This window comes from Oncorhynchus masou, chromosome 18 (assembly GCF_036934945.1).
Source record: "Oncorhynchus masou masou isolate Uvic2021 chromosome 18, UVic_Omas_1.1, whole genome shotgun sequence".
Lineage (NCBI taxonomy): Eukaryota > Metazoa > Chordata > Actinopteri > Salmoniformes > Salmonidae > Oncorhynchus > Oncorhynchus masou.
In genome coordinates, this window is record NC_088229.1 from 17,148,061 (window position 1) to 17,172,862 (window position 24,802).

General features: G+C 42.0%; 2 protein-coding genes across 3 annotated transcripts; both read right to left on the reverse strand.

The window, feature by feature from the left end:
• Window positions 1-3,421: 3,421 nt before the first annotated feature.
• On the reverse strand, window positions 3,422-9,036 carry LOC135504107 (proteoglycan 4-like). Its single transcript, XM_064922401.1, has 7 exons — window positions 8,820-9,036; window positions 8,619-8,696; window positions 7,831-7,872; window positions 6,759-6,800; window positions 6,099-6,236; window positions 5,220-5,426; window positions 3,422-4,998 (listed from the first exon to the last, which is right to left on the reverse strand). Exons 1-7 carry the CDS (start codon window positions 8,952-8,954, stop codon window positions 4,945-4,947), a joined length of 696 nt encoding a protein of 231 aa, XP_064778473.1. The 5' UTR covers window positions 8,955-9,036; the 3' UTR covers window positions 3,422-4,944.
• Window positions 8,990-18,236, reverse strand: LOC135504106 (skin secretory protein xP2-like). 2 transcript variants are annotated; one of them, XM_064922400.1, is made up of 7 exons: window positions 17,919-18,236; window positions 17,449-17,493; window positions 17,078-17,159; window positions 15,004-15,422; window positions 13,533-13,712; window positions 10,073-10,132; window positions 8,990-9,190 (listed from the first exon to the last, which is right to left on the reverse strand). In XM_064922400.1, exons 2-7 carry the CDS (start codon window positions 17,473-17,475, stop codon window positions 8,990-8,992), a joined length of 969 nt encoding a protein of 322 aa, XP_064778472.1. In that variant the 5' UTR covers window positions 17,476-17,493; window positions 17,919-18,236. The 2 variants fall into 2 exon arrangements, with proteins under 2 accessions (XP_064778472.1, XP_064778471.1); XM_064922399.1 differs by having other exon boundaries at window positions 17,449-17,513; window positions 17,919-18,103.
• Between the last annotated feature and the right edge of the window lie 6,566 nt (window positions 18,237-24,802).

The following is a 24,802-nucleotide window of genomic DNA, read 5'->3' on the forward strand; positions in this document are numbered from 1 at the left end:
CAAACACAATCACACTGTCTCTGGATGTTGGATGTTAACCACACCCTAACCCTCCTCTTTCTACTAGATTAGGTAAACAACTCTTGAGTGATAAAGGTTCTATGTTACAGCTCTGTTAGCTTTAGTTCATTTAGAGACTTGATTTAATGAACAAAGAGCTCTAGATAGTTTTACTTGCATTGCTGGCTAGACTTAAAACAAATATTACATCACAGAATTATATAGAATAAAACACATAATAATTATAAGATCTCCTTGTTTTTAATTGATAGCATGATAGTCAACAAAATAGACATTGAGATGAATATGAAAGACTGAAAAAAAGCTTCTACCTCAAGGCCATCAGACTGTTGAACAGCCACCACTAACATTGAGTGGCTACTGCCAACATACTGACTCAACTCCAGCCACTTTAACAATTGAAAATGAATGTAAGAATAAACATTCTTACAGCCTAAGGTACAATATATCTTATAGTTGTAATATTCTAATCTGGTCAAGATCAAGATTTGTTATATTCTACATCTGCTTCATAGTGACATTTTTATTTTGTGTTGACTGTCGTCTTCTAACACATTCGCTGCTCGGAAATACAGTTATTCTTTCCTGTATTGCAGTATACACCCAAAACACATTTCCTTATGAATGTCATGTATTTATGTTATATTCATTGGAATATGGACCTTCGATTGATCACTTTAATCTGCAAAGCCAGAAAGGACTTGATATTATAAGAGGATGCGTCCCATAGATTTACACTACTAAGTACTGGGAAAGTTATTACACTTCATGAGCTTTAAGGTCAACAACAATCTAAACACGGTTGTTAGCCATGTCTACCCAGCCCCTCAAACCAACAAGATCAGCAACTCAACTCAAAAGAATTTCACATAATACATGACAAAAACACCCTCCGGTGCAACACCTCTACAGAGTGCCTCTGTTCGTCTGAATACATCTGAATACTGAATACTATACATCCACATAATGCTCAATTGCCTGCTGATAAAGACTTGACAATGTAGTATATCAGTTAGTTTAACATCATCTGGTGATTGGATATTGCCATTAAACTGTTATTGCAAGGCCTGGGAATATGTTGTGTCTTCATCGATCCTTGTAATGTGATCCCCCATGCCTCCCTGTGTGCATGGTGCTGGAGAGCAGAGCAGCACAGCACTGCATAGCCTTGACAAACATTAGTGCTGACAGCAGCCCTCCCCAGTCCCCATAGGCCTCCCAAGCAGCCCACTGGTCCCTTGGCTCCCCTACCCCCTCTTGGTACTCGGCGCTGTGTGGTCTGCATTCATTCACACAATCACACGTACTGTCCTGTGATCAACTGAACCAGCATGGTCATAGATCATCGCCTCTGGAGGAGGATGACAGTTTCTTAACTCTGAGATATTATGGTTAAATCTTCTAATTGCACAATGTTCAAACTGAGGTTTCTAGCCATGTTGCTATGCTGCACCCTTCTTGTCTTCTGCAGAAGCACCTCAACAATTATGGAGTGCAGGAACATTCTACCTGTTGTAGTGGCATAATGATTCACTATGAATATGACTATGAAACATCTGGCATTAGACATATTCCAGAGTGTTTATACTGCCACAGAAGTGAAGTCAATGTAAGTTCAGATGTATCAGTCAGTGAATGCATTATCATAAAGTCTATCACTCTTCATAACTGTCTGTCTGATTTGAACTCATTAGTCAAAGCACATTTTTTGAAAAAGGCCCTCCACAAAATGAGAGTCTTTTGCATCCCCTTTGATATCTTAAGTAGAAATTGTGGGCCAATATAGAAGTTTAAAAGCATATTATATAAATAAAGTACCCTTTAATATAGACCACATGGATCATTCAATCATTCAGATTTTGTATATGAATAAATGCTTGCAAAAGTGCCAAAATATCCACATTTTGACATGTCCCTCCATGCACCCTCTATGACTTCTAGGAAGATTTTAATCTACTTAACCCCTACATTTCTCCAAGTTTTGACCATCATTGTAAAGACCTAGTTATTTTGTTGCTTTAACAAATGCTTATTAATTTAATGTAATTAGAGATTAATTTATGTCTGTCCCTCATTTTACGGTCAACCTTGTTACGTGAACTGAACTCTGGTTTCAGAAGTTGTTTTTTCAAAAGAAACATTGAACATCTAAAGGTCAAATCATAGTGTAGAATCAGGTGAGCTGGTGTACTCTTTTTGACCCTTTGCTGGTGTTTTGTGGTGGAAAACTGAGCAGGTCGAGCATTCTCACTTAATCATCAACCCTGTCATTGTCAACCCTGTTACAGTCAACCCTGTTACTTTATTTGGCAATTACTATAGTAATTGTTTTATTAAACCTCTTGAGATGGGAGAATGTATTTTTATTGCATTGAACATGTGCTCTTTATGAAAATGTAAACATTAGGTGAAATCAAATGTTTTTTTTTGTTTTTTTTACCAAGTTACACTTCTCAAAAGACAGAAGTGGTGGAACAAACTAGCTGCTGTTTTACTCCTGGTCCATCATGTGCTACCATTTACTTCAGCTCTTCTGAAGATAATACAATTTAACTCACTTCTCTCAGACACATTAGTGTTATATGGTTACTGTCAGAACAAAATTGTGATATTGCATCTTAAATTGAAATGATCCGCATGGTGAAAAGGACAGACAATGGACCAAATAACCCTCTGTTACTACCATACCCGTAGCATCGCTCCCTTCCTTCCTGTCTTTTTCCCAGACACTTCTTGGGAAATGACTTTGATGCACAATTTGAACTGATCACAGTGATTACAGGGGGCAATGCAAGTATAACAGTGCTTCAGTTAACAAAGGAGCAGTATGAGTTACTACTTCAGGAACATTGACTCATCACTTAAAGGTGTATGATCTCAGACACAGCCATCTAAAACACATTCCTCCACAGACAGAGGACTCCATGATGCAAACTCTGCTATGAATCACCACACAAATTAATATTAGGATACTTTAAAAAGATTAGAGTCACTCCTTTATCACAGGCAAGCTTACAATCCCTCAGATCAGCTGGTAAAATAATTTGCTTGTGTGGATTTTTCATACTATTTAAGGCTCTCCTTTCTTCTCATCTAACATGAATGCCTGACCAAGTTGCTTGGGTAATTAGCAAGGGTGCTGTTTAGTGTTTGTATTTAACAAGGTGTGGTCTTCTAACATAGCTGAGACAGCTTGGCTCCCTACTTCGGGAAATCAAGATGTGTTGATAAACTTGTTGGATCATGTCTTTTTCAGGTATTACAGCACTTGATAGTCCTGCTTGATAACATTAAATCAATATATTACAAGGACATTTAATTTCACTCTAAATATGTTTTCATATTTCCCTATACTGATAGCTTTTGGCCTAAATTGTGAGATAGAAAACAAGAAAACAAATAATTGTATACATTTATTTTCTTAACAGTTACAGAAAAAATAGCTTTAAATACCCCCTAAAGTTGATCAACGCACCCGTGTGTGTCAATCTAATTAACATAAATAAAACAAATATAGAAGTAGTTTTGTGACACCCCCAAAAAAATTACATCTCCTAGATATAGGACAGACAATTCAAAAACATATTCCTTATTATTTATTTTTGTACTCTGTTTTGCCATTTATGAGTGTGTTATTCAATGCATTTCTATAGGTTGTAGCATTAAAAGGCCAAATTCAATATTTTACCTAAATGAAAAATTAAATAGCTAAAAGATCCATGGTCTGATCTTTAAAAAAAAATCCATGTTGGCTCAGTAGAACCCCCCACCCATATACTCCATTGCAGGTTTTCATGATTCGGAAATTGCTGTCACAATAAATATTCTACTTCCAGATCCAGTTTATCAAATTATAGGTGCAGAAATTAACAGACAAGATACCCAAGATTATAACATCTGCATTCAAACAGGCACACACATGTAAAGCAGTGCACTCAAATTAGAACAAACCTTTATACTTCAGTGAAACGTTAATCAAATATGATTCATGACTGTGCAGTTAGCTATATAGACTACCAGATGATCTGTGTAGTTCCCAAAAAAAGTAATGATTGTGAGGTCCCCCTGTGTATGATTATAATCATATATTGTAATTTAGTGTTTGGCATATATTTGCATCCGTGTACAGTTCCTGCAAAGTTTAAAGCCTACATTGTAAATTGCATGTGTCTAGCCTAAATAAAAACATCTTGGCAGGAATATCCACCATTTCACCAACTCCTCCATTACATTTGGAGCATATTCCATTACTATCTCTCTATCCCAAGCTAAGCTTTATGCATCTCTTCTCCAAGACATCCCATGAATGTATCTGAAACCATTGCATGCACTCCAAGAGTTATTTTCAGACTAGTAAAATGTGTATATGAAGAGGGAAAAAAAAAATGCTAAACGTAATATTTGCATTAGATCCTTACACATATTAATATGTTAAAGCAGGGGTGTCAAACTCCTCCCATGAAGGGCTTAGTGTCTGCGGGTGTTTCGTTTTTAAGACCTTAGACAACCAGGTGAGGGGAGTTCTTTACTAATTAGTGACCTTAATTAATCAATTAAGGGAGGAACAAAAACCCGCAGACACTCAGCCCTCCGTGGAATGAGTTTGACATGTATGTTAAAAGAAGGGTAGATACTGTATAGAAAATTGATTTTGCTCTCAGTATGTGTTACAAAAACACTTTTCTCTACCTATCAAGCCTTTAAAACCAGAAAATATATTTACCTCCTCCACAAAGAACAATTCTCTGAAATCGTCCACAAAGATTAGACTAGAACAGACCAGTCCACAGTCCACCTCTCTCCCTCAAACCACTTGCTCTTACCATCATCCCTTCAATAGTGTGATCAGAAACATAATGTATCTAACAAATCAAAAGTTCATTTCCAGATATGGCATGTGAAGTTTGAAAGGGTGTTTCCGTTTTATTTGGTCTTCTCTGGTTCTGTTTGTACTCCTGCATCTGACTGGCGTTTGCCCTGCAAGGAAAGGGAAGGGTCATTTCGCTTATCAATATATCTCCAACTGCAAGTAAGATCCTACATTTGCTTCCCTCACATTACTTTGCCCAAAGCAATATCTTTCAATGACATTTCATAGGGAAGTATAGTTCATAGTCATAGGGAGACCTTAGACCTTAGTTGCCGAGGCCATCTAGTGGTTGCAAATTTGACTGAGAGGGATTGCAAATTCAGCCTACCAGGTTTTTGAAGAACAAGTGGATGGAGTTCCTCTTCTCCAGTCTCTTAGGGAGGACGGGGGAATTCTCCATAACCTCGGAGGGCTCTGACACGGGCTTGCTGTCCACAGCAGGGTCCTCTGGGGCCTTTGGTTCGTCCTTGGCTACACTTGGTTCAACTACCGCTTCTGCAGCTGGGGCAGGGACTTCCTTTTTTGGCACAGCTGCCTAATGGAATTATGACAAATAATCAAGAGATGAATTTCAAAGTGTAATTTGGGTCATTTAATGTTCCTCTTAAAGCCATTGGGCTTCCAATATGATGTTGCCTCCTTGCTCTCACCGGTTAAAAAAGCTGAGCACACACATCACACTGACTAGACCAATACAAGAGCATAACTGATGCAATTAAATAGTGGCTGTATAATGGAAAGACTACATAAATGGGAACATTGCTCTGGCTGGTAAATATCATAAAATTATGAGAAATTAGAAAGTATCACTACCAGCTGTTTTCGCTATCATGTGTATGCAACATGTCAATTGCTGTACCAAATAATGTTCATTATTTATGGAGGATATTTCATTATTTGTGCAGGATACTTCAACATGGTAGTACCAGCATAGCATAAGCTGAACACAGTGAGATCACTCTTGTTATTTTCACACTGGCTGGCAAGTATTGTCATTTAGCCCTTGAAAGGTTTCTTGAGTTGTCGGACTCCACTTGTTGAAGCTGTCTGGGCTTTTGAGGCCATTTGGTTTAGCAGGTCCTCAAATTATCACACCATTCTGCTATTGTTTATCACATGTACACATTTTCTTGTATTTCCAAAATTACATTTCATGAGTAGTTCCCTTGAGAACCAAAGTGAGATGTGAGTAAAATGTCTGCCTTACCTTTGTCTTGAAAAGAGAAAAGGAAGTGAAAGGAGAGGCTTTGGAGGCAGCAGGTGTCTTCTCTTCCTCCGGTGCAGGTGGTGGTGGTTCTAGTGTGGCAGAGGCCTCCAGAGTGGCCGTCTTTGAGAAGTCTACATTCTTTACCGAAACAGCAAAAGAGAAAACTTAATTATAAACCATTGTCAGGATTAAGGAAGGTGTAAGAGCCCACAAGAGTCCACCACCTGGAAGAACCAGAAAATAACCCACTAAAACAGATAAGAAAGAGATAAGAGGGTGATAAAAATCTCCTCAGGTACCAAAACTGGTACTGTAAAATAGATATTATGTGGTTTGCCACTTTATTGCTGAGATGAATGAAACAACTTGTAACTGATCAGAGGAAGCGGGTGAGAGGAGCTATAGGAGGATGTACTCATTGTAATGGATGGAATGGAATCCCTGGAATGGTACCAAACACAAACACATGGAGACAACGTATTTTACTCCATTCCATTGATTCCATTCCAAGCATTACAATAAGCCTGTCCTCTTATTGCTCCTCCCACCAGCCTCCTCTGTAACTGATAGCGTGAACACCCATTTTCACCATGCAACCCAACAGAAAGAGACAAAGATGGCACGTGAGGATGGAGTATGCCAAGAGTTCTCTCCTTTTACCTGTACTTCCACAACCGGCTGTGACTCCATGGGTTCCACTGTCTACAGGAGAGCAGAACCATGTTAATCTGAATATGTGCCATATAACTAGACCTTCTACTGTATGGTCTGCATGCCAAAGCACGGATAGGTGTGTAGAAGCACAGTTCACCACACAAATAAAGGCACAAAGTCGCACATATACAGTCAGAATGAAAATCTAATTCAGTTTCTGTATGAATACATACAGTCAGAATGATAATGGGTTAAAATTACTGAATTAGATTTAGTTGGATTTCTGATGTTGTTTTGGATGCTGTTATGCTATTTATGTTCACAGATGATGAATGAATAGATGCAGACCTCAGCCCATTCTCCACAAGTCATGCCATCAGTCCAGCTAAATGCAGCACTATCTAAAGTGTGTTGATTCCACATTGAGAAAAACATAAGCAATAAAAGTCTATGGAATGTCACAATATGTCACTGGAAGTATCGGGATAGATTTACATTTACAGGAATGCTCTGAGGGACTGCTCTGAGAGACTGTTTTGTTTGATATCTGTATTGATGCTTTGCTCAAGAGAAATGGCAGCAGTCTGTATGATGTAGCTAGTAGATATTGTACCCACAAGATGCAATGATTTGAATACAGTTAAAGGAAATGAAGGATGTCACAGTGAGCTTAACTCTGTAGGTTCAAAATGGCTGAATGTTGTATTGTCATACCGCTGCAGCAGGCTTGGCAGGGGCTCTGGCTCCACTTGTTGACTTAACCTTGATTTTAGACTTGAGGCCTATCAGTGCCTCAAATTCAAGCTGGTGAGAGGAGCTATGGGAGGATGTACTCATTGTAATTGATGGAATGGAATCCCTGGAATGGTACCAAACACAAACACATGGAGACAACGTATTTTACTCCATTCCATTGATTCCATTCCAGGCATTACAATAAGCCTGTCCTCTTATTGCTCCTCCCACCAGCCTCCTCTGTAACTGATAGCGTGAACACCCATTTTCACCATGCAGCCCAACAGAAAGAGACAAAGATGGCACGTGTGGATGGAGTATGCCAAGAGTTCTCTCCTTTTACCTGTACTTCCACAACCGGCTGTGGCTCCATGGGTTCCACTGTCTACAGGAGAGCAGAACCATGTTAATCTGAACATGTGCCATATAACTAGACCTTCTACTGTATGGTCTGCATGCCAAAGCACGGATAGGTGTGTAGAAGCACAGTTCACCACACAAATAAAGGCACAAAGTCGCACATGCACACATACAGTCAGAATGAAAATCTAATTCAGTTTCTGTATGAACACATACAGTCAGAATGAAAATCTAATTCAGTTTCTGTATGAAATTAATACTTGGTCTGCTGTTTCTTTGGGTTAAAATGACTGAATTAGATTTAGTTGGATTTCTGATGTTGTTTTGGATGCTGTTATGCTATTTATGTTCACAGATGATGAATGAATAGATGCAGACCTCAGCCCATTCTCCACAAGTCATGCCATCAGTCCAGCTAAATGCAGCACTATCTAAAGTGTGTTGATTCCACATTGAGAAAAACATAAGCAATAAAACTCTATGGAATGTCACAATATGTCACTGGAAGTATCGGGATAGATTCACATTTACAGGAATGCTCTGAGGGACTGCTCTGAGAGACTGATTTGTTTGATATCTGTATTGATGCTTTGCTCAAGAGAAATGGCAGCAGTCTGTATGATGTAGCTAGTAGATATTGTACCCACAAGATGCAATGATTTTTTATTTATATATTATATTATTTATTTGAATACAGTTAAAGGACATGAAGGATGTCACAGTGAGCTTAACTCTGTAGGTTCAAAATGGCTGAATGTTGTATTGTCATACCGCTGCAGCAGGCTTGGCAGGGGCTCTGGCTCCACTTGTTGACTTAACCTTGATTTTAGACTTGAGGCCTATCAGTGCCTCAAATTCACATCAAACTGTTACAATCTGACACACATTTATGTTTTATGTTCTCTTTTATAATAATATTATCTGCTGCCAAAGAATGCTTCTAAGTGCCTTGTTCTACAGGAGTTGGCTTACCTTTCTGCTGAAAAGTCTGCTGAACGGGCGGTTAGATTTCGGCTTGGCGGCCTCTGGTTCTTTGGCAGCACCCTTTGGTTCTTCGTTTGGTGTGTTGGTCACAGATTGGGGAGCTAGTTCTGCTTTAACCTCCATCTTACATGAGCCTGGGGCTGGGGCTGGGGCTGGAGCTAGGGCTGGGGCTGGGGCTGGGGCTGGGGCTGGGCTGTGGCTAGGGCTGGAGCTAGGGCTGGGGCTGGGGCTAGGGCTGGGGCTGGGGCTGGGGCTGGGGCTAGGGCTAGGGCTGTGGCTGGGGCTAGGGCTGGGGCTGGGGCTGGTGGGATTGACATTCCTCCTTTGGATGTTGCTGGAGCATCCACTAGTTGTGCAGCCTATTCGAGAGAGACACACAATGGAAAATAGGAATAGTTGATCTAGTTAATAGCTCACAAAACATGATTTATTTATGTTTATTTATTTAGTTCATATTCACAGTAGTTGTCGTTGTTGGTTGGGCCTCTTTCTGTGAATGTTTGGTAACAACAAACAATAGTTAGTGCTGGTAAAAAGGAGATCACCATTCTGGTTCCGTGAAGAGATCATATATCTTCTTTCTAAATAGCTTGCTTAGAAGACCTGCAGTGGCATCTGTTGCAACAGGCTTCACAGCTGAGGAAGGTGCCCCTTGACCTGCACAGGTCTTCTCAGCTGCGTTTGGTCTTCAGCAGAAGATGGATGCCAATTTCGACTACGGACACTACTAACTACTTGTTTTAGGTTCAAGAATCATTGACTTGTTTAACTTAATTGGGATTAAATGTATTTATTTTGAATGATTGAATTCATTTTAAAAAATCTTGAGGAATTCAATAACAGTGACAGTCATCCAAAAGTCCCTCAATGTAGATTAATATGTTGCTACTGGAACAGAATAGAATTCAAGTGTAAATGCTAACAGCCGCAATGTTGAATTAGGCCTTATGTTACCAATGGGATGAAGGTGATAAGTGGTAAGAGTGAGATGTCTTTCACTTGTTACTTTTTCACCTTTGTTTGTTATAAGCAGGAAGGTAAAGGTAAGGTAAGGCTGCATCATGAAAAGCTTTCATTCTTTTTTGTAGATGACTTTACCAGAGGCACATAATTGCACAGCATTACATGTAGACTATACAGTATACTAAATAAACTCTGTGCATAACTGTAACTGTATTGAATAATTGGATTTAGTGTTTTTGCATAATGTATTATGTTTCAAATAAAAAATACATGCTTACCTGGCCTTTTGCAACAGCAGAGGTGGCTGTTTCTTGCTTGTCTTTTTTTGTGGGAGTCACCTAGGTAACACACAGATATATACTGAGTATACCAAACATTAGGAACAGCTTCCTAATATTTAGTTGAACCCCCCACCCCTCCTCCTTAGAGTAGCTGCTGCTTTTGCAACAGCTAATGGGGATCCTAATAAAATAACAAATACCAAATACCTCCTCTCCCACTGCGCCAAGTTGGTTGGATGTCCTTTGGGTGGTGGACCATTCATGATACACACAGAAAACTGTTGAGCATGAAAAACCCAGCAGCGTTGCAGCTCTTGACACAAACCAGTGCTCCTGGTACCTCCTACCATATCGAGTTCAAAGGCCCTTAAATATTTTGTCTTGCCCATTCACCCTCTGTATAGCACACATACACAATCCATGTCTCAATTGTCTAAAGGCTTAGAAATCTTTATTTAACTTGTCTCCTTCCCTTTATCTACACTAATTGAAGTGGATTTAAAAAGTGACATCAATAAGGGATCATAGCTTTCACCTGGATTCACCTGGTCAGTCTGTGTCATGGAAAGATAAGTTTTTAATGTTTTGTATACTCAGTGTTTATTGAGTGTCTGTGTACAATCTTGGATGGCAGGCAAAATTGTTAGCTACTTTTTGTTTCCTATAAAAGAAATCTAGCATTTAAGTGTATCGTGATAAAAATATTTCAAATTAAATGTAATACCTACAGTAGATAGCAGCAATATCAAAGTATTTTAAGAGAGTTACAGTCACAGGGAACAGTGAAATTACTATTTTCATAGGACAGATGTCTTTCAGTTAGTAATATGCAATGCCTTCAAATAGGCTTCACTAGGCTACCCTAACCTGGGGCGGCAGGGTAGCCTAGTGGTTAGAGTGCTGGACTAAGAGCCGGAAGGTTGCAAGTTCAAACCCCAAGCTGACAAGGTACAAATCTGTCATTCTGCCCCTGAACAATCTGTTGTTCTGCCCCTGAACAGTTAACCTATGCTGTCATTGTAAATAAGAAGTTGTTCTTAAGTGACTTGCCTAGTTAAAAAAATGGTATTCACATCCCTGGCCTTTTTCCAAATTTTGTTGTGTTAGAGCCTTTAAAATGGATTACATTAAGATTTCTTTGTCACTGGCTCATACACAATACCCCATAATGTCTCAGTGAAATTATGTTTATACACATCTTGATTAATTAAAAATGAAAAGCTGAAATGTCTTGAGTCAATAAGTATTCAGCCCCTTTGTGGCAAGCCTAAATCATTTAAGGAGTAAAAATGTACTTCACAAGTCACATAAGTTGCATGGACTAACTCTTTGTGCAATACTAGTGTTTAACATGATTTTTGAATGACTACCTCATCTTTGTACCCCACACATACAATTATCTGTAAGGTCCCTCAGTTGAGCAGTGAATTTCAAACACAGATTCAACCACAAAGACCAGGGAGATTTTTCTATGCCTCGCAAAGAAGGGCACCTATTGGTAGATGGGTAAAAACAGACATTGAATATCCCTTTGAGCATGGTGAAGTTATTAATTACACTTCGGATGGTGTATCAATACACCCAGTCACAACAAAGATACAGGCGTCTTTCCTGACTCGGTTACCAGAGAAGAAGGAAACCACTCAGGGATTTCACCATGAGGCCAATGGTAACTTTAAAACAGTTACAGAGTTTAATGGCTGTGACTGGAAAAACTCCACAATACAATACTCCACAATACAAACCCAACTGACAGAGTGAATAGAAGGAAGCCTGTACAGAAGGAAAATATTCCAAAACATGCATCCTGTTTTCTACAAGGCACTAAAGTAATACTGCAAAAAATGTGGCAAAGAAATAAACTTTTTGTCCTGAATACAAAGTGTTAAGTTGAGGGAAAATCCAATACAACACATTACTGAGTACCACACTCCATATTTTCAAGCAGTGGCGGATGCATCATCTTATGGGTGTGCGTGTAATCGTAAAGGACTGGGGAGTTTTTCAAGATAAAACATGGAATGGAGCTAAGCACAGGCAAAATCCTAGACAAAATCCTGGTTCAGTCAGCTGTCCACCAGACACAGGGAGATGAATTCTCCTTTCAGCAGGACAATAACCTAAAACACAAGGCCAAATCTACACTGGAGTTGCTTAGCAAGAAGACAGTGAATGTTCCTGAGTGGACAGTTTTGACTTAAATCTGCTTGAAAATCTATGTCAAGACTTGAAAATGGTTGTCTAGCAATGATTAACAACCAATTTGACAGAGTTTGAAGAATTTTGCAAAGAATAATGGGCAAATATTGTACAATCCAGGTGTGCAAAGCTCTTAGAGACTTACCCACAAAGACTAACAGCTTTAATCACTAGCAAAGGTGATTCTAACATGTATTGACCCAGGGTTGCGAATACTTATGTAAATAAGATATTTCTGTATTTCATTTGCAATACATTTGCAAACATTTCTAAAAACATGTTTTCACTTTGTCAATATAGGCTATTGTGTGTAGATGAGTGAGAATAAACACAAACATCTATTTAATCCATTTTGAATTCAGGCTGTAACAACAAAATGTGGAATCAGACAAGGGGTATGAATACTTATAGAAGGCACTGTAGCCATGGACATCTACGGTTGTCTAACTGATGGCACACAAAGAGGTCCCTGGCAAAGCACATACAGTACATGCTCTCTCACTGGGATGGCCATTGTGCTCTGGGGATGGCGTACGCCTTCCCTCACTATATTTTTATGCATCTCAACTTCCAGTGGCACAGGCCTCCCTTGTGAGCTCACACTATAGGCTGAACAAAAGACCACCACATTCCCGCATGTTCAAAGATTTGATTAACATGGGACTGGGGTTATGTTAACTCTTTATGGAGGCATGATTCCAAAAGAAGGCATGATGAAGAGAAATGACAATAGCTGCCTGTGTAATCATTCCTTCAAGACGTGGTCACTCTTTCTCAGAGACGCCTCTACACATATTTTCACACACAATGATCACTGACAGCACTATACAGTCTTAAAATACAATGACATCACTGATGGAACACTGCTTTCTCATTTAATTATCTGTGGTCCCTACTTCACAACAGAAGATTAGGATTACCATACCATAATCAAGCATTAGGCTAAATGTTTTTCTATTCAGAGGCATATTTGGAATTATGACAGCATGGCAAACTTTCTTTTCCATACCAAATAAATGATGGTTCTTCAATAGTGTTTGTAGTGGTTTCACAGTTGGACTTTTACAAAGGCTTGAAATATTTTTTTCTCAAAATAAGTTTACAGATGTATGAAGTAGTGTCACTTTTAAACATATTTTAAAACAAACATTAGGCAAATAGATCAAATATTTTGTGCATATCTATTCACTTATGGACCTTACTGTTAAAACAACTCTTTAAACAATACAAAGAAAATGTAAAGAAAAATTCAACTTACCAGTGTTTTGAAGAAGTTCATAACTGGATTCTCTTCTGTTTGACTCTCTCCCTCTTGGTTTTCCTGAATATGACTGCTTTCCTCTGCAATTTTGGGGCTTTTGACCTCCTCTGCCTCTGGACTAGGGTCGGGACGCTCCTTTGAAGTCTCTGTATCCTCCTTTACCTCAGCAAGTGGCTCCTATAGACAACGGCAAAGAATGAGCCCTCAGAAATGTGAGTGTTTTATCAGTGAAGCTGATACGCTTAGCAAGGAGTCTGTTAGACGCAGCATTGAGATTGAAGCACAATTCCAACCATGTCTCTGCCTACTCGGGGCACCATCAACAATCATCCTTTTATTAATGCTTGTTTCCACCCACACTCATTGTTATTCAGCAATGTTGGAGACTTCTGTCTCTTTTGCTCTGAAAAATGTCAGCAAACTCAAATATCTTGTTTTGTTTTGGGTTGTGTTGATTTTGTAAGAAAATCCCCCATTCTTATCTCACGATATTTAATTCTATTAGAATATTCCTTAAGATAATATGACTTAGAGTAATATCATTCTGCAACACCAAGAAAGGATAGTGGCATCTTTCTTCTTTGGGTGGGCTGGATTTAGATTCCTCTGACTCTATAGAAGCTACATCTTCAAGAAGTTCTTTCATCTCTTCTAGTTCTTCAGCCATTTCAGGTGGGCTTACACTCTCAGGCTCTTGTTACGGTTGGCTGACACTCTTCACTTTAGACTGTACAGTTCTTATGGGGCTAGATGCAAGTTTTTCAGCCATTGCTGACTCTACAGCAGCTGTATCTTCGTTAACGCGTGCAATGTCTTCCAGCTCTTCTTCAGGTGCAGTGCACTCCTCTAAAGTTTTATCCTCTGTGACTTCTTCACTAATGGCCAGTTCTGTTGTCTCTTTTTCATGTGGGCTGACACTATCCTCCATAGGCTCTTCTTCAGATGGGCTGACACTCTTGTCTGTAGGTTGCTCTTCGGTGGTTTCTAAGTGAGCTTCAGTGGTTTCTGGCTGCTCTTCAGTGGTTTCAGTGGCGAATATCAGACAGCAATGGAAGTTGCATTGGAAACAAATGTGCAGCCATCAAAATGTTCCAATCCAGTTCAATGGATGATTGCAAGGAAATTATGCCTTTGTTTGTCTCCTTTCTAATAATAATCAACAGGGATGTTTGTTAGATCTGTAATAGGCTTTGTTATACACTGGAAAGTGAAGAATGATCTGTGAATTTTTCTCGCAACAGATGCAATATTACTGTAAATAAATGTTACCAATTCACAGTACACCTCACATTACAGTGGCTATATGCGTAGTTAACTACATTGGAATAGCCAAAATGATTTCGATTTTGAAATGTAACAATCTCAAGTTAGGAGCTGATGATCATGAATTAATTATCAGTACACTGAGTGAAACTGAAATGGAACTAATGCCAACCCAATTTGAAGGGATCAATGATTAGATACTTACAGCTTGGATCCCATCGGTTACAGCCACAGGGACTTTCTGATCTTCTGCAGAACTTTCAATCTCCTCCACAATCTTGTCCTTTATGGGTTCCTCCTTTTCCAGGGCTGGATCCGGGTTGGGGGTGGGTTGAGGCTTAGCTTTCTTCTTGAACAGATTTTCAAAGATGTTCACTTTTTCTTTCGTACTGTTCTTGGGCTCCTCCTTCTCTTGGGTGGCTGGTTCCAGTTCTGGTTCCGGTGTGTTTTGAGTCTTAGCATTCTGTGTCTCTGGTTCCACTTCTGGAACCTCCTTGATGACAGACTTCTGTTCCACCACCACAGGCCCAAGACCACTGCCATCTGCCTCCACTATACCTGACTCTTCAGAGGGAGGCAGTGAGGGAGGCATACTGTTCTGCTCCACAGCTGCTTCACTGATAACTGCAAGATATAAGTCAGTTAGTTGGTGTGACAAAGAAAGTTATTTGATATGATTCATCCTTTGTACACAGGCATCATGTAATACCTGAATATTATCTTTTTTATGTCCGGTAATGGAAATTAGCCAATTAAATGTACCTAAAAATAATTGAAAACGTAATCTATGTAATCCCCAAAAGTAATTATTTATCATGAGGGCCATAAACAATAACTAGTAATGCTGCATACTGAAAGAAAGGTTAACATCCCAGCATTCTGGTATTTATTTTAATAAATTGCTCAAGTACACAGTACAAATATGATAAAAATAAGAAAAATATGAAATATTTATATCAACAAAACTGTATGAATAATGCTTGAAATTACTTATATGCTTTCTAAATATAGCATAATCAAACGATAAAATAACTAACTATAAAAATTCACATTCCTTATAACTAACTGGAAAAATACAAATCTGTATGTTTAATGTTAGAGAAAATGTGCATATTTATGTGCTTTGATTATGGGTTCAGCCAGGAGTTGATGGACAGTCGGAAGTGCGAATGAAATGGTAGGAGGCATATCCCAGCTTCACGGAGTTTCAAATTTCATATCCTACGTCACATATGCACGGAAAGAAATACTACTGTTTCGGTGGGAGCCAGGGCAATCGCTCAATGAAAGCCATTTCGATCTACTATGTCCATGGATCGAGTTACAAGGGCAAAATGTCGATCGGAACCGGTACCAGAACCACACTGGTTGTGATTGTGAGTCCCATAGGGCGGCGCACAATTGGCCCAGCGTCGTCCGTGTTTGGTTTCAGCCGGGTTAGGCCATCATTGTAAATACATTTTTTTCTTATTAACTGACTTGCATAGTTAAATTAAGTTTAAATTTAAACAATTGAAAAATAAGAAGGTCCCCAAAACAGGGGAATTTACATCTAAGAGGATACATATGATTAATCTTAGTTCCCAACATGTAATTCAGTAGAACATGGGAGGGTGTAGGAAATGGCATGCAACTTTACCAAAGGAGTTTCCTAACGATACTACCTCTATGACTAATCAATGCAGTGCTAGGCACATTGCCCTAAGCTAAATGCAAGCCAAACCTTTCCTTGTGCTGTATGTAAAACTAATGTGCTACTGGGGACACACAGGCTAATTGTGTGAAACAAACACAGTCTGGAAACAGTGGTTTTAGCTGCTCACTTGCTAGTGAATAGATGACCAATATCAATATTATCGCCCTTAAAGAAAATACATATGTACTTGGCCTGCAAATCCTTGTACAAAACTGTTGATCCAGTGAGACAATATACACAAGGACTGATCAAACATCTGTTCATCCTCTATGTTGAAGGCTACGCCTATAGTTAAACATTGAACACCACCCAATAGCACTGACAGACGGCTGTATTTACAGAGAATTATGAGAGACTTGGATATTGATCCAGACTAATCCAGCAATTCAAGATTGATTACAAGGGATAGTGTTAGTGTCATGTCATCCCATTGGAGTAGTACATAAATAACTTGGTTACCATGATAGACATCATAGACAGAGGTGTTGCAATCACTTGGGCCCCCTGTTTGGGCCTTATTGATCATGGGGTAACAATCAGGTGACAACAGGATAAATGGCTATCAAATCACTCATAGACACACCATTCTCCAGGCCATTGGATGAGATGCTTACAGCATGGCCATTCAATCCTCCATGCAGGGGCTTTTCTGGAGCCTGCTCAGCCTATGAGAAGAAAGATGGTTGACATGAGCTTCTCTTGTCATCATTGTTTTCATCATATCACTTTCATCGTTATTCCATTTTGTACAGATCATCAATTAGTATTAGATGCATGTGCACACGTAATATCTCTAATATATTACTGCCTGTAATTTGAAACTTGAAACTACTATTATTAGACAGCAAACACTTCCATTGGGTATAAAATGCCACAACCAGCCTTCTTTCCCCTGTACTCCAACATTCAAAGTAAAACATGCATGCTGTCAAAGAAGGCTATTATCAAACATACCTTGTCTTTAGAGTGCTCATTGCCCATCTTGATCGCAGTTGAAACCTGCAGAAGAAACTGTTTATCTGTGTGTGTGTGTGTGTGTGTGTGTGTGTGTGTGTGTGTGTGTGTGTGTGTGTGTGTGTGTGTGTGTGTGTGTGTGTGTGTGTGTGTGTGTGTGTGTGTGTGTGTGTGTGTGTGTGTGTGTGTGTGTGTGTGTGTGCAACATATGTTCGTAACATCAATGCTGAGAATGAGTTACTTCATTCTTGTATCACAATACTATAGTCTCCAAATACAACAACAAAGTTAGATGAATTCAAATGAGATGATTATAAATATCAATAAATTAGGATACTCATCTTATATAAATGAATATCATTTGAAGCAAAGCTAATAGATACAACTTAAAAAAACAGCTATAGAGAAGGAATGGACTACACTAAACCAATTGCATTTCAAAGCTAAAAGTATTTGAGGCTATGTCTTACCTTGTGCCAACTCCTATGGCAGAGTAAAAGCAGCAATAGCACACCCCTGCTGTGAAAGTTGTATGTTTACAATCTGTCTGTAGTATTCCAGCTATTAGTGGGAGCAAGTTAGAGATCAACTTGCTGCTTTGCAACCTGCTCAACTAAGAATATGCACATAGAAGTTTAGCCCTTCTCTTAAAGGGGTGGGGCTATCGTTTACTCATCAAAAAGGGATCTATTTGAATACCAAACACACAACCACAGCAAAAATACTCTGTCAACTGTCAGAGCATCTCTGATGTACTCATGCTAATCTCTTGAATTCTGTCTGAACATGTTCAAATAAGAACACAATGACAAGCTTTGCTTTATCAGACAGATTTAGATGACAATACTGTATTTCTCAAAGAGCCCATGAAAAACTGCAGCGAGAGGTAAACTCATGATGCCTAAGGTGTGGTTGGGATTGAAACAGGATGTGAATGTAGGATATGTGGAACCATTGGAAGCATTACTTATTTGCTTAGTGGGTTACTAGTAATCCGAATACCTGACACATGATGCTGACTACATACTTTGATATTAAGTTGTTATACAGCTTAAAAACAGCTTTATTTTACAGTGTTTTATTTATACTACCGGATTAAATGATTTAATATGACAGAAGAAAAAAAATATTTCATGGCCAATATGATCATGAACAAAAGTTTAAAATGAACTAAAATGTAATTGACAGCATATCACCAAATAAATCTATGGTCATGTAGAGTTTTTTATTTGGCCTGAAAGCTGGATTAATTTAGATCAATGACATCACATAATATTATGTATAATGATCCTAACAGTAGATCACTGTTAACCTTTTGAATAGATTTCCGCCTAAATAGACATACCGAATCATATTTTTCATGAGATGGCCATAAACAATAACTGGTAATGATGCATAGTTTGAGAAAGGTCAGGAACTCACATTTCTGGTCAAAGAAAAGTTATTAATTTCTTAGGTGTACTCACCTTTGAGGACACAAGGACAAATACATAGTACTTACATTTTATGAAAATATGAAAAATCATTTAAGATGTTTTTCCTATTTCAACAAAAGTTGAGTAATAAGGCCTGAAATGACTTAAATGCTTTCTAAATATAGTAAAAATGTAATTATAAGCAACTTATTATAAGATTCCACCTTATAACTGTAAAATTAATACGATCCTACTAAGTAACCATACAATATTATAGGCACTATGTTTATGTCATATAACTGAAGACTGAGAATTTTCTCCTAAATGTCCACTGAGCAATGCAGAGACGCTATTCAAAATTGTGCAGACTTGTTATAACATCCGCTTTAAGCAGAAAGTGATTTTGTCCATCAGTGACCAGGAGAAGGTGGTCTTCTTTCAATTCTATGACACGATTTAGTATATTTTCATGTTGAGAGATCTAAATCCAGCTGAATATCACAGTGAGATGAAACCACAACTATTGGATTTGATAGACTGTCCCCTTTTATAAGCCGTCTCCCAGACTGGGCTATGTCACTCAGAGGAAGAGCCAATAAATGATTTGTCTGGATAGGCCAGATAATTTGACACGTCACTCCCTATGCAAATGTGGGGTCTGAAACCCGACACTTCAAGTTATCTCTATGAGAGAGTGGTAGCAGAGAGCAGACCAATGGGACTTTCTGGCACTATAAGGCACAGGACCCTATGCCATTCACAGAGCGCTTTGTAGATCAAAATATCAGTCAGAACCGGTCCTGAACCGCTCAAAGTCCCCCATAAAGGGACTTAACATCTAAGAGTTAATCAAGACAAAGGGTTCTATAATCTAATCAATGTGGATCATCATCCATGGACCTGCCACAATAAGTCAATTGTTTGGCTTTCATAGAGCAAACCGAAAGTTGATAACAGGCAATCAAAACAGAGATGCTTCTCCAGGGAATAGCAATTGATCCAGACTGAGTGAAATACTACAAATTTAAGACAAAACTAATATCAGTATCAGTTTAGTTTAGTTTGTGTTTTAGTGGCCCAATCAAGTTGAAGTTGAACAGCTTATACTCATTATCGATGCCAAGCTGCCTAGGAACGGCTGGCTGTAGGCTACAGTTCAAAATTACTAACCAATGACTACAGCAACTAATCATTTTCTGTCTGTCCGGGACTGTGAATTAAGTAGGAGAAGGATCACGAAAACTAAACAAAAATAACTAATATTGTCCTCAGACGCTGATAGTACAATTTTTAAGGAAATAATAGCCTGTGAGCAACTTTCTTTCAGCTGTGAGTGAGTCTCATGAACAATTGACAGACTTTCCTCCATTAAATTCCTTGGTGTCATGCGGGACTAGGTGGGTGAAGGAATCAGACACAGAGAGTTCCACTGGGGAAAAGTGCTCTTTACTTCGGCACACAAAATGATAAGCCCAACAATACAGGGAAAGGACATACAACGTTGACAACCCAAAAAAACACAAGGTGCCAAGTTAATTAAATAAATCCACCTCTACCTAAAATGTACACACTTAACATAAAGACAATCCTGCACAAAACAAGGGCGGGTCTACCTACTAAATATAGGGAAGCTCATTAAGCCAAACAGAAATACAGGTGAAACTAATAAGACAAAACAAACAGACAAACGAAAAAGGGATCGGTGGCGGCTAGTAGGACAGCGACGACGACCACCGAGCACCGCCCGAACAGGCAGGGGAGCCAACTTCGGCGGAAGTCGTGACAGGACGCCCCCTGACGCGCGGCTCCCGCAGCGCGCCACCACCGGCCTCAAGGACGACCCGGAGGTTGAGGTGCCGGGCGATCCGGGTGGAGGCGGTGGAAGTCTCTCAGGAGAGAAGGATCCAAAATGTCCCCCATTGGAACCCAGCATCTCTCCTCTGGACCGTACCCCTCCCAGTCCACGAGGTACTGTAGCCCCCTCACCCGGCGTCTCGAGTCCAGAATGCCACGTACTGTGTACGCCGGGGACCCCTCGATGTCCAGAGGGGGGACCTCAGGCACCTCACCTTCCTGCAGGGGACCAGCCACCAGCGGCCTGAGGAGAGACACATGAAACGAGGGGTTAATACGGTAATACCTTATAAGTTGTAACCTGTAACACACCTCGTTTATTCTCCTCAGGACTTTGAACAGCCCCACACACTGCGGCCCAAGCTACCGACAGGGTAGGCGGAGGGGCAGGTTTTGGGTCGAGAGCCAGACCCTGTCCCCCGGTACAAACACGAGGGCCTCACTGCGGTGCTGGTCAGAGCTCCTCTTCTGCCGTTCTCCCGCTAACCTTAGCGATTCCTGGATGGCTTTCCAGGTGTCCTTGGAGCGCTGTACCCATTCCTCTACCGCAGGAGCCTCTGTCTGGCTCTGATGCCATGGGGCCAGGACCGACTGGTAACCCAACACACACTCAAATGGGGACATGTTCGTTGAGAAGTGGTGGAGGGAGTTCTGAGCGAGCTCAGCCCAAGGAACATACCTCGCCCACTCACCAGGCCGGTCCCGGAATATGACCGCAGAAACCTGCCCACATCCTGGTTTACGGGCTCCACCTGCCCATTACTCTCGGGGTGAAAACCCGAGGTCAAGCTGACCGAGACCCCCAGTCTCTCCATAAACGCCCTCCAAACTCTGGATGTGAATTGGGGGCCCCGATCAGAAACGATGTCCTCAGGCACCCCATAGTGCCGGAAGACATGGGTAAACAAGGCCTCCGCAGTCTGCAGGGCTGTAGGGAGACCGGGCAACGGGATGAGATGGCAGGACTTAGAAAACCGATCAACAACGACCAGGATCGTAGTACTTCACAGGGATGGGGAAGGTCGGTAAGAAAGTCCACCGATAAGTGTGTCCACGGCCGTTGTGGAACGGGGAGGGGCTGTAACTTCCCTATAGGCAAGTGCCAAGGAGCATTGCTCTGAGTGCACACCGAGCAGTCCTTAGCCAACGTGGGCCACCAGTATCTCCCTCTAAGACTCCGCACTGTCCTCTCGATGCCAGGATGACCCGAGGAGGGGAGAGTATGAGCCCAATGGATTAGCTTATCCCGGACCCCCCTCGGCATGTACTGAGCCCCCGCTGGACAGTTAGGGGGGGCCAGCTCTAACCGTGAGGCCCTCTCTATCTCTGCGTCCACCTCCCATACTACCGGTGCCACGAGACATGAAGGTGGAATGATGGGAGTTGGCTAAACGGACCGCTCCTCGGTATCATAGAGGTGGTACAGCTTGTCGGCTTTGGTGTTTTGGGAGCCTGGCCGGTACGAGATGGTGAACCGAAACCGGGTGAAAAACATGGCCCATCTAGCTTAACGTGGATTTAGTCTCCTCGCTGCCCGGATATACTCGAGATTACGATGGTCAGTCCAGATGAGAAAAGGGTGTTTCGCCCCCTCAAGCCAATGTCTCCACACCTTCAGAGCCTTGACTACAGCTAACAACTCCCGGTCTCCCACGTCATAGTTCCGCTCTGCCGGACCGAGCTTCCTCGAAAAGAAGGCACAAGGGCGGAGCTGGGGTGGCATGCCCGAGCGCTGGGACAGCACGGCCCCGACCCCCGCCTCGGACGCATCCACCTCCACTATGAACGCTAAAGAGGGGTCCAGATGCGCCAACACGGGCGCATTGGTGAAGAGCTCCTTCAGACGACTGAAAGCTCTGCCCGCCTCTGCTGACCAACGCAAGCGCACCGGTCCTCCCTTCAGCAGTGAGGTAATGGGAGCAACCACCTGACCAAAACCCCGGATAAACCTCCGGTAGTAATTGGCAAACCCTAAAAACCGCTGCACCTCTTTCACCGTGGTCGGAGTCGGCCAATTACGCACGGCTGTAACGCGGTCACCCTCCATCACCACCCCGGAGGTGGAAATACAATAACCCAGGAAGGAAACGGCTTGTTTGAAGAACACACATTTCTCCGCCTTGCAATACAGGTCATGCTCCAGCAATCGCCTAAGTACCTTACGCACCAGAGACACATGCTCCGCGCGTGTGGCAGAATAGATCAAGATGTCATGATGCACACTACCACTCCCTGCCCGAGCAGGTCTCTGAGAATCTCATCTACAAAGGATTGGAAGACGGCAGGAGCATTTGTCAACCCATATGGCATGACGCCGTACTCATAATGGCCAGATGTAGTACTAAATGCGGTTTTCCACTCATCTCCTCCCCGGATACGCACCAGATTATACGCACTCCTCAGGTCCAGTTTTGTGAAGAAGCGCGCCCCGTGAAATGATTCCACTGCCGTAGTGATGAGAGGTAGTGGGTAACTAAACCCCACTGTGATGGAATTTAGACCTCGATAATCAATGCACGGACGCAGACCTCCCTCCTTCTTCACAAAAAAGAAGCTCGAGGAGACGGGTGATGCGGAGGGCCGAATGTACCCCTGTCCCAGCGATTCAGCAACATATGTCTCCATAGCTACTGTCTCCTCCTTGGACAATGGATACACGTGACTCCTAGGAAGTGCAGGGTTCTCCAGGAGGTCTATCGCGCAGTCCTCTCGATGATGGGGTGGTAATTGGGTCGCCTTCTTTTTACTGAAGGCGATAGCCAAATCAGCATATTCAGAGGGAATGCGCACGGTGGAAACCTGGTCTGGACTCTCCACCGTAGTCGCACCAACGGCAACTCCTATACACCTGCCTGAACACTCCTCTGACCACTCCTTAAGAGCCCCTTGTCGCCAGGAAATCACCAGGTTGTGCTGAGCTAGCCAGGGAATTCCCAACTCCACTGGAAATGCAGGTGAATCGATAAAGAACAGACTAATCTGCTCCTTATGACTCCCCTGCGTTACCATGTCCAGCGGCTCCGTGGCCTCCCTGACCACTCCTGACCCTAATGGTCGGCTATCTAAGGAGTGCATGGGGAAGGGTAGGTCTAACAACACAAGGGGAATCCCTAGCCTTAACGCGAGCCCCCGATCCTTGAAATTCCCAGCTGCGCCTGAATCGACTAGCGCCTTATGCTGTAGAGAGGGAGAAAACCCAGGGAAAGAGGTTAACACATACATATGACCGACAGGAAGCTCTGGGTGAGTTTGGTGCTGACACACCTGGGGTGATCGAGTAGTGCTCCCTCTGCCCTCCCGACTCCCAGACGAGTTCCTTCAGCACCGGTCGGCTGTGTGTCCTCGCCGACCACAACTGGTGCAGGAGGACACTCCTCCTCCGGTCCCCCTCAAAGCCGCCCCTCCTAACTCCATAGGGATAGGAGCGGGATGGCTGGGAGGTGGAAACGACAGGACCTGTTCCGAATGCCCACGGGCAGCCAGCAGGTTGTCGAGATGGATGGCCATGTCAATGAGCTCATCCAGCGTGAGGGTGGTGTCCCGACACGCTAGCTCCCTGCGGACGTCCTCCCTGAGGCTGCATTGGAAATGGTCTATCAAGGCCCTGTCGTTCCACCCTGCTCCTGCGGCCAAGGTCCTGAACTCCAGGGCAAGACCTGCGCGCTCCTCGTCTCCTGACGCAGGTGGGACAGATGATCACCCGCCACACGACCCTCTGGTGGGTGGTCAAATACAGCTCGGAATCGGCGGGTGAACTCGGGGTTATGATCCCTCGCAGAGTCTGGACCATTCCACACTGCATTGGCCCACTCTAGGGCTCGTCCAGTCAGACAGGAGACGAGGGCGCTCACGCTCTCCTCTCCGGAGGGAGTAGGACGAACGATCGCCAGGTAAAGTTCCAGTTGTAGGAGGAAACCCTGACACCCCGCTGCCGTTCCATCATACTCCCGTAGGAGCATCAGCCGAAGAGCCCTGGAGCCGGATCTGGTAGCAGGAACAGGAGGTGCTGGAGGAGGGGGTGCTGGAGATGAGGTGAGAAGGCCACTCCTCTCCCATTGATCCATCCTCTCCATCATTTGATCCAT